This window comes from Stenella coeruleoalba, assembly GCF_951394435.1.
Source record: "Stenella coeruleoalba genome assembly, chromosome: 7".
Lineage (NCBI taxonomy): Eukaryota > Metazoa > Chordata > Mammalia > Artiodactyla > Delphinidae > Stenella > Stenella coeruleoalba.
This window is the reverse complement of record NC_137153.1, coordinates 27164190-27178122: the sequence shown is the minus strand read 5'-3', so window position 1 is coordinate 27178122 and position 13933 is coordinate 27164190. Positions and strand designations below refer to the sequence as shown.

At 36.3% G+C, this 13933-nt stretch overlaps 1 protein-coding gene across 1 annotated transcript in view; it reads left to right on the top strand.

Moving 5' to 3' along the window:
* Positions 1 to 13933, top strand: part of LOC307188676 (contactin-associated protein-like 3) — a 188053-nt gene that overhangs the window by 95758 nt on the left and 78362 nt on the right. Inside the window, exons 5-8 of the mRNA XM_079926128.1 lie at positions 4666 to 4869; positions 5840 to 6015; positions 7083 to 7226; positions 10574 to 10835. Coding sequence (XP_079782254.1) covers positions 4666 to 4869; positions 5840 to 6015; positions 7083 to 7226; positions 10574 to 10835 — 786 coding nt within the window. The remainder of the gene's footprint in view (positions 1 to 4665; positions 4870 to 5839; positions 6016 to 7082; positions 7227 to 10573; positions 10836 to 13933) is intronic.

The following is a 13933-nucleotide window of genomic DNA, read 5'->3' as shown; positions in this document are numbered from 1 at the left end:
AACATCACTCTCCTTTATTGCTTGAAGTCAAATATCTTGAAAACTATTGTTTATGTTATTTCCTTCTTTTCTTTTTTTTTTTTTTTTTTGGGTTGCTTCAAGTGAGAGAGTAAATCTGGCCCCTGTTACTCCATCTTGGTCAGAAGCAGAAGTCATCAATGCAGTTTTAACTGTTGTTGCACCTCCTTTTCTTTGCCCACTGCTCTAACAATAATCATGTAGCTAATGCCCATTGTGGACTTGCCATGTTTCAGGCACTGCTCTACACACTGTATAGATATTAAGTTGTTTAGTAATCATATTAGTGCTGTGTGGGAGAGACTTCTTTATCCTTTTACAGTTGAGGAAACTGAGGCACAGAGAGGTTAAGTAAGTTTTCCACTATAGAACCAGTATTCAAAACCTTATAGGACAATTCCACAGTCCTTTCTCTGAGCTACTACTCTGTGTTATGAAGGGCTCTTTGTGGGAACAGATCCAGAGGCTGTAAATATATCAGCACAAATTTAGTCTCACTACTGGTAAAATAGATTTCCTTCCCTAACTGGCAAGTATATGTGGGGTTTACTTTAATAATATTGTTAGTGATGTGGTTATCAAAATATAGCCTCAGTTAATAAAACTAATGATTATAAATTAAAATCATGTAAAACTGGAAAAACATTTTCTACTTTCAACTAAGTATCACATTTCCTCCTACTCTTTTTTAGAATGTAGGTTCTGTACACTTACAATAGGGGAAACTATCACTTCCTATTGCAGTGCATAATAAGTGGCTTCTGTGTCAAATACCCCAATTATTTAAATAGTTGAATTACATACAAAAACATTTTTCATGAGGGCTTCTTATAAAAGTTAAGTATGATGCTAAGTGGTAGTTTAATGCATTATTTTGGTGGTTTCATTCAAATAAGTATGGTGGATTATTTATGGACATATACAATTTTATTTGTTCTTACAACAGTCCAATAGCAAAAATCTCATGCTAGTGGACCATTAGAAACAAGGTCACCTTAGCATTCATTACCAGTGACCTCTGAGATTTGAAAGTTGGCTTCTCTAGGTCACTCTGTGGTCAATGATATGAGGGTCAAGGAAGCCTCTACTCAGTGGAGATTAAAAACTCAAGGGGGGCCACCTGGGGCTCTCCCTCATCCACACTTGGAGAGCTCACTGCTGATGACCTACTGAGCAAAATACTCTCTATCGCAAAATATGAGTATATTTTTTTAATTTACACTTTTTAATCTATTGCTTTTACAAATCATGTTTGATAAAATAGTGCTAATTTTTTAAAAATTGTATTTACTGACTTGCCAATTTGTTTTCAGATATTCGGGTTACTTTATGAACATTTGTTAGTAAATGACATTTTATAAAATGGATTCTCTATGATGAGGCCTATAATTGACTTTCCAATCTAAACATTCCTGTTAGAAATCATCTTGTGATAATGCATATTCTTATTTATTGTGTGGGCTTAACTGGAGGGCTTCTTGATTAACAGTGTAGCCCATTTTTTGAAGCATTGTTGGCTACTTCCCGATGACTCTGTGTAAATTTTACGTGAAGGGTATTGTATGATGATACGATACCTAGATTACCTTGATATTTTGCATTCTTTTCAAACATTTTCACTAGAGAAGAGCCTTTCTTTCTCCTACTTCCATCCTAGGCTGTAAGCTATTTCCTTGTCACTGTAGTTTCCTAGCAACCCACAATAAGACACTAGGATATCACAGGTGCAATGTGTTTTTTCACGACAGTAGAAGTGAGAAAGTGAGGGAAGAACCATCAGCTCCAGGAAGGCTGGGCCATGTCTGGCCATGTTTTATCCCAGCATCCAGCAGAGTTTGTGATACATAGAAGGTGCTACATCAATATCAACTGAAAATAAAACTGTACTTGTGGAATGGATGCAAATTGGGTTGGGGTTGGGGGAGAGGGAGGATGGAAAGAAAATGGTCTTTTAATAACAAAACGATATTACGCCAAAGCAAAATGCTTGCCAAAGTAAAATTTGAAGCTATGGAAGACTGTCTATATAGAAACCAATCTTTAATATTATACAAAAAATATATAACCAGGATCTGAAGTATTGACCTATTCTTTACCTTATAAAATATATATTCCAGAATAGCCACAAAGTGTAATGTATTATGCAACACAAAAGTCAAAAAAAAAATGAAATTTGTGATTTCCTATATAAAATAGGGTTTTTGATTTTTCAATCATAGAAAGATTGCAGAATGTCTGGTTGTGAGCTCATTCTTACTGCTTAACAATCAGAAACCAAGCACAGCAACCATCACTGGATGGTTCTGCAGATTGGGGGATGGCAAACTTCTTCTGTAAAGGACTGGCCAGCAAATACTTTAGGCTTTGCAGGCACATGTGCTCTCTGCCACCTACTCTTGGTTTTTAAGCTCGTTTTTCAACAAATCTTTAAAAATTAGCTCCTGGGACTGTACAATAACAGGCTGCAGAGGGATATGGGAAGCTTAACATTCCGGACTTCCAAAAGCAATTCCTGAATTTTATCTATCTCTATTAAACGTCTTGAATTGAGCTTAAGTTTATTATCATTTAAGATTTTAGTTAAAATCTCAGCACTGTTACAAAGTACATTATTTTTAAGTGGTTTTGCTTTACTCAGTTGGCTACCTATCTATATTATAATTTAGTCACTTGAGGCTTATAAAAAAATCTGTCAAAATACATGTTGAATCTGCCTCATAAGATATAATTGGATGACTCACATGTGGTTAATTGTTCTAGGTACAAGTGTTAGTGATCACATTAGAAGGAAAGTCAAAACATTAGGACAAAAGAGTTTTTTTAAGGCCATTCTTTTGCGTTTCTATCACCTAATAAATTTTTCACTACTCCATTTTGCTTGAGGGGAATATTCCAGGAAATATAATTTAGGTGCCTTAGAGCAGTGGTTCTCAAAATATAGTCACAGACAGGCAGTATCAACATCACTAGGGGACTTGTTAGAAATGCAAATTCTCAGGTCCCACCCCAATCCTGGTTAGACAGAGACTCTGAGATGGTGCCCAGCAATCTGTGTTTAACAAACACTCCAGGAGATTCTGATCCCAAGAAGATCAATATTACTATTACAAAGCAAAACAGCAACAGGGAAGATGAGGACAAAAATTATTCGATCAAAATAACCCTGGCAAAATCATTTATGGAAAAAAATGTATTAGCTAGCTGCAATAATAAGCCTTAATTATTATCATTGCCTTTCAGTGGCACATAAACTGTACTGCAAAAATGTGAAAGCATTTAAATTCTTTATTATCAAGTTTTCATTAGTTTGTCATCTAATACTCTAAGGGACATCATTTGAATTTGACAGAGTTATGTTTTTATCAGGCATGTTTATTTAATTATGCAATGAAGAATAATTATTTGCTTACACAACTTATAGACAGAGTGCAGTGTTTATATATTTTACACTATGTATGTGAATCAAACTTCTGAATTTTCAAAAGGTAGCTGCATAAAATGGATGATTCTTCTAAGTTGTGAACATAAAGTGTTTTCTGGAAATATTTTAGTTAATCTCAATAAAATGCAGGTCCAAGTATACATTAGTCACAACTTTTTGTGAAATTAAATAAACAACATCCTATCATTGGCTTGAAAGACATCAGCTTCATATTTTATTGGCTTTCTCTTAGACCTTTATTTTTGACACAAATGTATTATTAATTAAAGAACAATTATGTCTTTTCTTTTTACTTGTGAAATAGGAAAAATATGACATTTTTCTGGGTAATAGAAATGACTTTGTGTGTATCTTGTTCTGTCTTCAGTTGGTTTCACTGTCTTTTTTATACTAATGATAAAATATAACTACTTAATATAAACTGAGTGCAAGTGACCTTGATAGTTGGAAAGATAGGACACTGTCAGAAAGTCGAAAGAACATGGCAGCAGTGTAGCAATGGCCTGCTGCAGCAGAACAATTTTCATAGTATGCTTAGGGTACAACACAAAATAGGTGTGCCCTTTTGTGCTGTCACTGGGCCGAAATGTTGGGAGAAAAATACATCCTGTTAACTGAAGACATTTTAATATGAGTTTAGGGTAGTATTTAGTATGTCTGGTGTCTTTATGTGTGTCTTTTATGGACAGACAAAAGTATATCAAAGTGACTGCTTATGTGGAAATTGTTAAAAGTCAATGCTGCTGTTCAGAAACAATTAAGCCATTTACATTGAGTGACACTGGTATTTTACCTCTTACCAGTGTGTGAGAACTATTATAACTTTTCAGAAAAACAGAAATGTTGAATGATTGTTAAACATGCAAGGAGACTTTATTCAAGGGAGATGGACTTCAGCTTTTTTCCTGATCTTTATTATTTACAGGATGAAAATAGGCCAATAAAAGACAGGAGCAATTAGAATTATTCAATGAGAGTATTTCTAGATGATACATTTTGGGGACAATGTCAGAAAAGGTTAAGAGTGGAGTTTAGATATATCAACTACCAGTATCAAGAGAAAATTAGCAGTAGAGATTTTTTCCCCTGCATTAAACAAACCAGAGATATGCTATGTATGTGTATGTGTATGTTGACTTACACATTTCAATGCACTAATGAGACCACATTATACTTAGACCGGTTTTTAATGTCTTCCACTGTAGGATCTGAGATGGTTCATTTTGATGGGAAAAGTTCCTTGCTGTACACATTTAATCAGAAATCCATGAATCCAACAAAAGAAGTTATTTCTTTGAAATTTAAAACCAGAGAGAACAATGGGATTCTACTCCACAGAGAAGGACCAAATGGTAAACATATCACCCTGGAGTTAGTTAAAGGAAAACTCATCTTATTCCTTAATTCAGGTAAAAAACTACAAGGTGGTGTTTTTGGAAATACTATTTAGACAAAAGTATCTTTTTATAATGAATTTTTTCACAGTTAAGTAGTTAATTTAAAACCAGAATCCTTTTGGATGTGAGGGCGATCTGGCTGTGACACCTGTCACCCCATTGATTGCCAGGGTTGATTTGGCTGATCTGGCTGTCTAGGCAGGTGTTCCCTTCCACCCTCACTGCTCCATGTGCATCCCTCCCAAAGTTGTGGGCTCGGTCGAAGAGGACGACCTTCCCCGATAGAGAAGGACCGTTCTTCAGTCAAGGCTATACGAGTAGCTGTGCTCCCCTGCTAGAACCTCCAAACAAGCTCTCAAGATCCATTTGTAAGAGAACATAGGGTAGTCAAGCTTCCAAGACTCCAGTCACAACCAAATGAGCCACTGCATGTGGCAGTCTGCTTTTCTTTAAATTAAAAAAAAAAAAATCTTTTAAGAAAGAAAGCAGACCCTATAAATAATTACTCTGAAGACCAGAACTGTCCAGGCAAATGGAAACACGGTCACCTACAACTGAGTTATACTAAGAACAACATGTGTGTATCTTGAGTACGCCTTTATGTAAAAAGTTTTATAGCTTGATAATTGTATAAGATCAGTAGCAGATGCTCAATAAATAACCTGATAATATGATAAAGACAAGAGTGGCTTATCATAAATTTTTGAAGTAGTCTTATGAATGAGGTCCTAGGAAGAAAATATTTTCAAGAAAAATGAAAATTCAGTGCATAATAATAATAAAACAAGTAAGATAGAATATGTTACTCAAGATCAAAAGAAGATTGTATTTAGGACTAAGATAAAAGCAGCTGACCAGTTCATAGGATAAAATGATGTCAGGAAAGTGTAACTGTTGTGAGAAGTGCTGAACTTCAAAATATTGTAGAAATCTTGGTATTGAACTGGATGGAACAGTGCCTTTACCCTTCCTCTCTTTTCAGGAGATGCTAACCTGCCCTCCCCTGATGCCCTCATGCTGGGCAGCCTGCTGGATGACCAGCACTGGCATTCTGTCCTCATTGAGCTCCTCGATACAGATGTCAACTTCACCGTGGACACGCACACTCATCATTTTCGGGCAAAGGGAGAGTCCAGCTATGTGGATCTTGATTATAAGGTGTGAAAATGACTTTTTAAGTATTACAGATTTTATCACTTAAATGCAAAGTAAACTTCTAGAGGAAATACTACTACATAGAGAAATTCCCTTTCCTGGTAATTCAGAATTCTGGTAAAATATTCCCTATGGGTGATAATTGCACAGTGGGAGACGCATGCTTGAGCTATTGAGACATTTTATCCCTTACAGATGTTAGTCTTCACATGAGAGTAAATAGTCATTAAGTTTAGGAAATCTATACCTGAAGAGCTACCAATAAAACAAGGAACATTTTTAAATGCAGTTGTTTGCACTGTTCTTCTGTATTCCATCTGGTGTTTGGCTGGGAATATTACCTTGGAGATTTCTGTGTTTTAGGGCAATCCTAAACAGGAATAGCTACCTAGGATAACTTGGAGAAGTAATCACCGTCTATTCCAACCTGATTTTTTAAGTGACCAGAAAGCCAAATGCACACAACTCAGAATACTGTTTCTTGGGATTTTTAAAGGCCTAACAATATTTGCAGCATGTTGCCTATGGGTGTCTAACCTACACTGAAATGCAGCATTTGTTCTGCCAGTTCTGCTCAGTGCATCTCTCAGCAAGCCAGATTTCATCATTCATTTGGTATGAGTGTCCTCAGCAGCAAAGACCAGCTGGAGATTCTGGTTTTGAAAGATGTTATCAATGGCTTTATTATTCTAACCTATCAGAGTTATGGCAAAGACCAGGATCCTACAGGCTGGTTTATAAAGTAGAATATCATCACAGTAGGCTGCATTGTCACACAAATCAAGGTTTACCATGGACATAAAGATGCAGCATTCTTCATCAACAAAAATGACACAGAGCCATATGAGCAGCAAATTGTAAGAAGGATATTTAACTTATTTATCTAAATGTAATAAATAAAACATTGGTATATCTGCATATGAAGCTTCATTTGAAATTAACATGATAAGGTAAAATAATGCCAAATAGATTTGAGACAATTGTCACTGTACCTGCTAATCATACATGTTTAGGCAGATACTCAGAAAATCATTAAACAATATTATTTATGTCATTTTTTTCTTTCTAAGATCAGCTTCGGAGGGATTCCTCGACATAGAAAATCAGTGGCTTTCCCACATAAAAACTTTCATGGCTGCTTTGAAAATCTCTGTTATAATGGGGTGGATATCATTGATTTGTCCAAGAAACACAAACCACAGGTCCTCATCATGGTAAGAAAGTCTATATGCAAGTTCAAGAGAAAAGGGAGCTGTAATTTTTTTGGATTGATTCAGCTTTGAAATATACCTCTTCTGAAGGCAGGGAAGGTACAAATCATATGTACAGGTATCCTTGGGGGATTGGTTCCAGGACCCCCCGATTGGAGTAATCCAAGAATGCTCAAGTCCCTTGTATAAAATAGCACAGCATTTGCATATAACCTAGGCACATCCTCCCATATACTTTAAATTGACTCTAGATTACTTATAGTACCTAATACAATGTAAATGGCATATAAATAGTTGTAAATACAATGCAAATGATATGTGAATAGTTGCTGGTGCAGGGCAAACTCAAGTTTTGCTTTTTGGACCTTTCTGGAATATTTTTTCTAAATATTTTCCTGGTTGGTTGAATACGAGGATGCAGATCCTGGCATAAAGAGAGCCTACTGTACTTTTTCGTTCATGTTTGGTTTAATTTTTATATAGGTATGGAAACAGATGAATACTTTCACAAAGATGTTAAAGTACAATCATATAAAGCTTTTTAATGCAGAGTCTTTTTTTTTTTAGTTAATTAATTTATGCATTTACTTTTGGCTGCATTGGGTCTTTCTTCCTGACATGCAGACTTTCTCTAGTTGCCGAGAGTGGGGGCTACTCTTCGTTGTGGTGCACGGGCTTCTCATTGCAGTGGCTTCTCTTGTTGCGGAGCATGTGGGCTTTAGTAGTTGTGGCACGTGAGCTCAGCAGTCATGGCTTTCGGGCTCTAGAGTGCAGGCTTAGTAGTTGTGGCACACGAGCTTAGTTGCTCCACAGCATGTGGGATCTTACCGGACCAGGGATCAAACCCATGTCCGCTGCATTGGCAAGCGGATTCTTAACCACTGCGCCACCAGGGAAGTCCATGTCTTTCTCTTTGATTGGTTTCCTCTTCCTTCTTTCTCCCTTCTTTCCACATGGCTAGTCCCTCCATCAAGCTGAGACGTTACTAAGCTAGCATTTGTCCTTCCTTCTTTGGTCCGTAATATTATACTGATCTATAAAGGAATCCTGTATAGATAAGTACACTCATACTCACACATGTATTTATGAATTTATATGCCTCCACATTTGGCATTGTTTAAAAAAAATCATTTTAAATAAGCTTTTCTCCATCTTGATTTTCTAATTCAACTATACCTTGTAAGAATTCTTTTCAATTATCAGGAATAGTTCCACGTTAGAATTTCTACGTCACTTTCCATTACGAAAGTGTACCATTATTTATTTAGTCATTTCCTACCCAAGGCATCTGCTTTATCTCTACTTTTTTACAACTATAAGCTCACAATTACACATGTGTTTTCAGATACTGGGGGCTTTCATTTTGATGGGACAAAGTTCGGAAAGTAGAATTTCTTGGTTGAAAGTTTGAAACAGTTTTAAATTTTAGTAAATGTTGTTGGATTGCCTTTCAAAAAGCTATAACATGACACTTCCCACCAGCAAAGTATGATAGAGCCCTTCCATTACATCTCAGGCAGCCACATGTTCCACATCTGTTAGACTCTTGCCAGCTCAAGGAACATGAACTAATATCTCATTGTTACTTCATGTTTATGTGACTACTGGTGAATTAAATAATCTTTTCACCTGTTTCTTGTCCATTTGGATTTGCTTTTCTGATCATTGTTCAGTCTTACTGTTTTCCCTATTTTTTATTTTATTTTTTAACTTTTTGTTAATTTGCAAGAGAGTTTTATATTTGATAGATAATCCTTTGTCATTCATAGTCCATATATTTTTTCCAGATTTATCAATTTTATATTAAATATTATATATGTTAAGTATATAAATATTTTTATTTGTATGTGGTCAGTAGGTCTGTGTATTTCTTTATAGCTTTGGAATGTCTCTAAAATTCTATAACCTATACATGGTCTCATGGATTTTCTTGTAAGAATTTTTAATTGGTTTTATTTGTCTATTTATTTTTAATTTTTTAAAAATTAAGTCTGATTGTCTGAAATTTATTCTTTATGTGATATATGATAAAGTTTAATTTTTATATGCTGCCTTATTGATATCCATTTGTTCCTACACTATTTAGTAACTAACCCAAACTTTATCCCACATAGTTGAATTTCATTACATACTAACTTTACATATATTCTCAGATCTTTTTGTGGGTCCCTTATTCTGTCCCACTGCTATGTCTATTCCTATAGTAATAACACAGTGACTTGATTACAGTGACTTCATAGTATGCTTTGCTATCTGGTAAGTTAAGTTCTGCTTCACTGTTTTTCTTTGCATTGTATTTTTTGGAGAGAAGGGACAATGTTTAGGCATTTATTCTTCTATCTGAAATTTATGAAAATGTTTTTAATCCCAGGGAAAATTTTTGTAGAGATCTTAGTTGGAGTTACATTAAGTCCTTCCCATCCAGACACTATCATTAAAAATAGTTTGGAGGGCTTCCCTTGTGGCACAGTGGTTAAGAATCCACCTGCCAGTGCAGGGGACACGGGTTTCAGCCCTGGTCCGGGAAGATTCCACATGCCGCGGAGAGGCTAGGCCTGTGAGCCACGGCCGCTGAGCCTGAGCGTCCGGAAACTGTGCTCCGCAACAGGAGAGGCCACAACAGTGAGAGGCCCAAGTACCGCAAAAAAAAAAAAAAAAGTTTGTTCCTTGAGCAATAGAAGTATCCTAGGGATTAAAAGCGTCTTTAAAAACAGAATTATATAAAAAATAAAAACAACATGCTAGGCAGGTCAGATCTTAGGCTGACTGATCACCCTCGGTGACTTGGTTTGTGAGAGCTTTGGAGACAAAACCAGCCTGCCTATGGCAGGACCAGCCTGGCCATATCCTTTTCTTCAGACGCACAAAAGCACATCTCCTACCTAGAGTAAGATGTACCTGTTACCTGGGTGACACACTTATAATCTCATTTACATAACCAAGGCAAGTACAAGAAAGTTCTTGGTGTAAGTTATTCTTGGTGCTAGCCTTCACATTGGATAAAAACATCTAGTACCTCAAGGGAAGAAAACTGTCTCTTCTACTCTTGTATCCCACACCCAGCATTAGGCCTGGGAGAGATGTGGCTTAGGATTCCTTTGCAAATGCTGAGAAATGGAGAAGATGGACAATTTCTAAGAGACTCAGAAATAGGTTTGCCCAGCTGAACAGTGCTTAGAGGGACCTATAAGGTAAATCTGGATTTAAGTTTCATGGGGAAGCCTAATTTTTAAAGGCCTAGATTGCTGGATCATTGATAAGAAATTCTGTAAATTTTGGAAAATCTGTTGTCAATGAAATGGAAACATCCGTCCTGTGTCTTCCTAAAGCCTCTTTCACTGTATTCACAGGGAAATGTGTCCTTCTCCTGCTCACACCCGCAAACTGTCCCCATGACTTTCCTGAGCTCCAGGAGTTACTTGGCTTTGCCAGGCACCTCCGGAGAGGACAGAGTGTCTGCCATCTTCCAATTTCGAACGTGGAACAGAGCAGGGCTGTTGCTGACCAGTCAGTTTCAACACAGGTCAGGAGCTTTCATCCTTGTTCTTAATGATGGAAAACTCAAGTTGAGTCTCTCCCAGCCTGGACATCCAGTAAGGGACGTCACAGCAGGTAATAAACATCTTCTCTGTGATGATGTATAGGTATTTGACATGACTGTACCTTCTTACATGTAAACCTAAGATTGGTGATCTCTAAAGTAAATGAATGACTGAATCCATGAGATATTCATAATCCCACTAGAGGGAACTAGATTCTTTTTTCCTTTGAAATAGGTAACTCCAGGCTGTTGGTGTCAGTCAATGTGACAGAAGTTTACGTACATCAAAGCATAATTATCAAAAAGTTTAAAACTAAATGATTATCAACTTGTGGTTACCAAAGGGGGAGGAGAGGGAGGGATAAATTAGGAGTTTGGGATTAACAGATATGCACTGCTATATATAAAATGGATAACCAACAAGGACCTACAGTATAGCACAGGGAACTATACTCAATATTTTGTGATAACCTGTAAGGGAAAAGAAACTGAAAATGAATATATGTATTTATATATGGCTGAATCACTTTACACCTGAAACTAACACAACATTGTAAATCAACTATACTTCAATAAAAAAATAAAATTAAAAAAAGAAAAAAGATTATAAGTTTGTAGTCAGTAACTAGCAGTAAACTTGAAGTACTAGAAGACATTAGCCTAATCCCAAGTAGTCTTGAGAAAATAGATTTCTTTGAACTGCCTTTTAAACCTATATACACATTGATTTTCAAAATAATGTAAGTTATTTTTCCCTCTTACATCAGAGCCGCTGCTTCCTTTGTACCTACTTGTTTTTGATAAGGCTTCTTCTAACTGGATGAATGTTCTGTAGTTTTCTGAGAAGAACCTGTTTATTTCTAGACTCACTTCTAAGTCATGTTACTTTTGAACTTTAGGGACTGCTTTGCATTTAAAAGTGATAAAATTTAAACCCAAGCAGGACCATGACATGTCATTCCCTGAATGTTGAATGTGAAAGGAATATCTTGCCTGACCTATGATAATCAGATTTGGACTGAAAAGCTGGGAATGAAAATTAAATTTTCCCTTCTTTTTATAAATAAAAAATATGTGATGGCCAGCATGCAAATGAACTGAGTTGATAGTGTCAACTCAGATTCAGTAAATTGCCTAAATCTTGGTTTGTGTAGATTTATAATTTACATGTAATATGAGCTAAAAGAGATAGCTTTTTAGTGTTGTTTCACATGGGTACACACCACCCTTTCTCCCAACACACATATATATTAGTTATTGAATTTTTGGTAAGCTGGCACTGACACATTACATAAATATTTTATTGCACCACTTTTTAAGGTTTTACAGTATAATGTGCTATTTTTCAGAAGCAAAACCAAAGAGAAATTTCTCATGATGCTTGCTGCTTGCTTAAGTAGCACATAAAGGGGAATCTTTTATACATTTGAAATAGTTGAAAAATAAAACAGGCTGCAGTTTTTTTCCACTTTAAATCTTGTATCAAGTACCCAACCCATGTGTCAGATTGAAACTTAAATTTCATTAAATGACATTGAAAAGACATCTTTTAACGTATTTCCAGGTTTTAGATAATTTTTCCCAATAGTTACCTCAAGATAGTTCTGAAGAGATTGAGAAATGTACCAAGAGTGGATAATCTGGTGCATGCGTGTTCATATGGCTGAGCCCAGGTGGGGAAGGGTCGTGGAAATAGAGGAAATGTGGGAGCAACAGAGGAAGAGGGAGAAAATGAGTGTGCGTGTTCACCGATGGAGTTCCCTTTATGTAAGAAAAGACACAATTCCACCCTTTGCCAAATTGTCTCTACTGCCGTGGTCATTATCTCCTATTATTAGAATAAATTACGTGGCTTAAGCAAGTGAGCGGAGTGTATCAGAGGATTCCCATTCCATGCATGTTTCTAAGTCTGCCTCTGCCCCTTTGATATATAGCCCACTTCTTCTCCTGAAGCCTCAGTGTCCTCATCTTTAAAATGACACTAATATGAGTTATGGTGAGAATCCAGGGATATAACATATATAAACTCTTAGCACAGCACTGTTTATTAACAACTTCTGGTTATTAATATTTCAACACTAGTCCCACAACCATGGCATCCCCCCAGATTGAAGCCTTTCGAGGGGCTGGAGGAGTGTAATAGAACTAGCATCATCTTCATAGTAGCACAAATCAAAAATACAAAATCTACTCTCTGGTCTCCATTCAACCTTTGACAATAGTGTTGCCTGGGAAACAGGCTGTCCTTTCATCGGAAGTGAGCCGTGTTGAAACCACACTAAAGAAAAACAAAGGATGAGAATTATAATGGATAGATGGAGAAAATGAATATAAATGCCTGCATTTATTTTTAAATTAGAATGACCACTTTTTCTAAGAACAGTCTTGTATTATATAGGCGAATGGCATCTATTACAAATTGAAGGAGATATTCTGAGGGCTTTCTGCAAGTTCTCCCAAGAAATAACTCTATATGCTAGATAGGTAGAGAGGGAGAGAGGGAGACAAAGGAGGGGCGAAAAGGTGAGAGAGGGAGAGAGAGAGAAAGAGAGAGAGGAAATAGTTCGCAAAATCAAACTAAATACTGGGTTTTAATGACAGATTTTAAGTGGACATAGTTGTCATACTGACAGGTATACTATGTAACCTTTAAGAGAAACACCAAACGATAAGACTGGAAGGAACATTTAGAGATTTTTGTTGTTGTTGTTGTTCATTCTCTTTAGCTCTAGGATTACAGAACTTCTTTCAAAACTTTATATTTCAATTTCATAATATATGTTTTAAGTGTCTAACCTAAATCCTCCATATTCTAGTTCTCGGCTTTTCTCATGATCTTTCATGAACCAATGTTGAGTTTTTGAAAATGTTTCTGGCTTCACAAATGTAAAACAAAAAGCAAGAATCTAACATTTTTATTGTGTGTACATGTGCATGTGGTAGAAGTAACTAGTGACTTTAAAACTGTCCCCTCCCTGAAAGTGAGAAAGTGTTGGGAAGTATCATAACTAATGTTTCTGAGAAAAACAAAGTTATAGCTGTTTTCGCAACAGGATCTTTGACCTTCTGTGTCATGTTAGAAACATTTCCCATTCAGGTGGATCTTGAGTCCGTGTCAAAGTCATTAGTGAGAGATCAAGCAGGAAAAAAAAAGCTGGTTTGAAGAGCA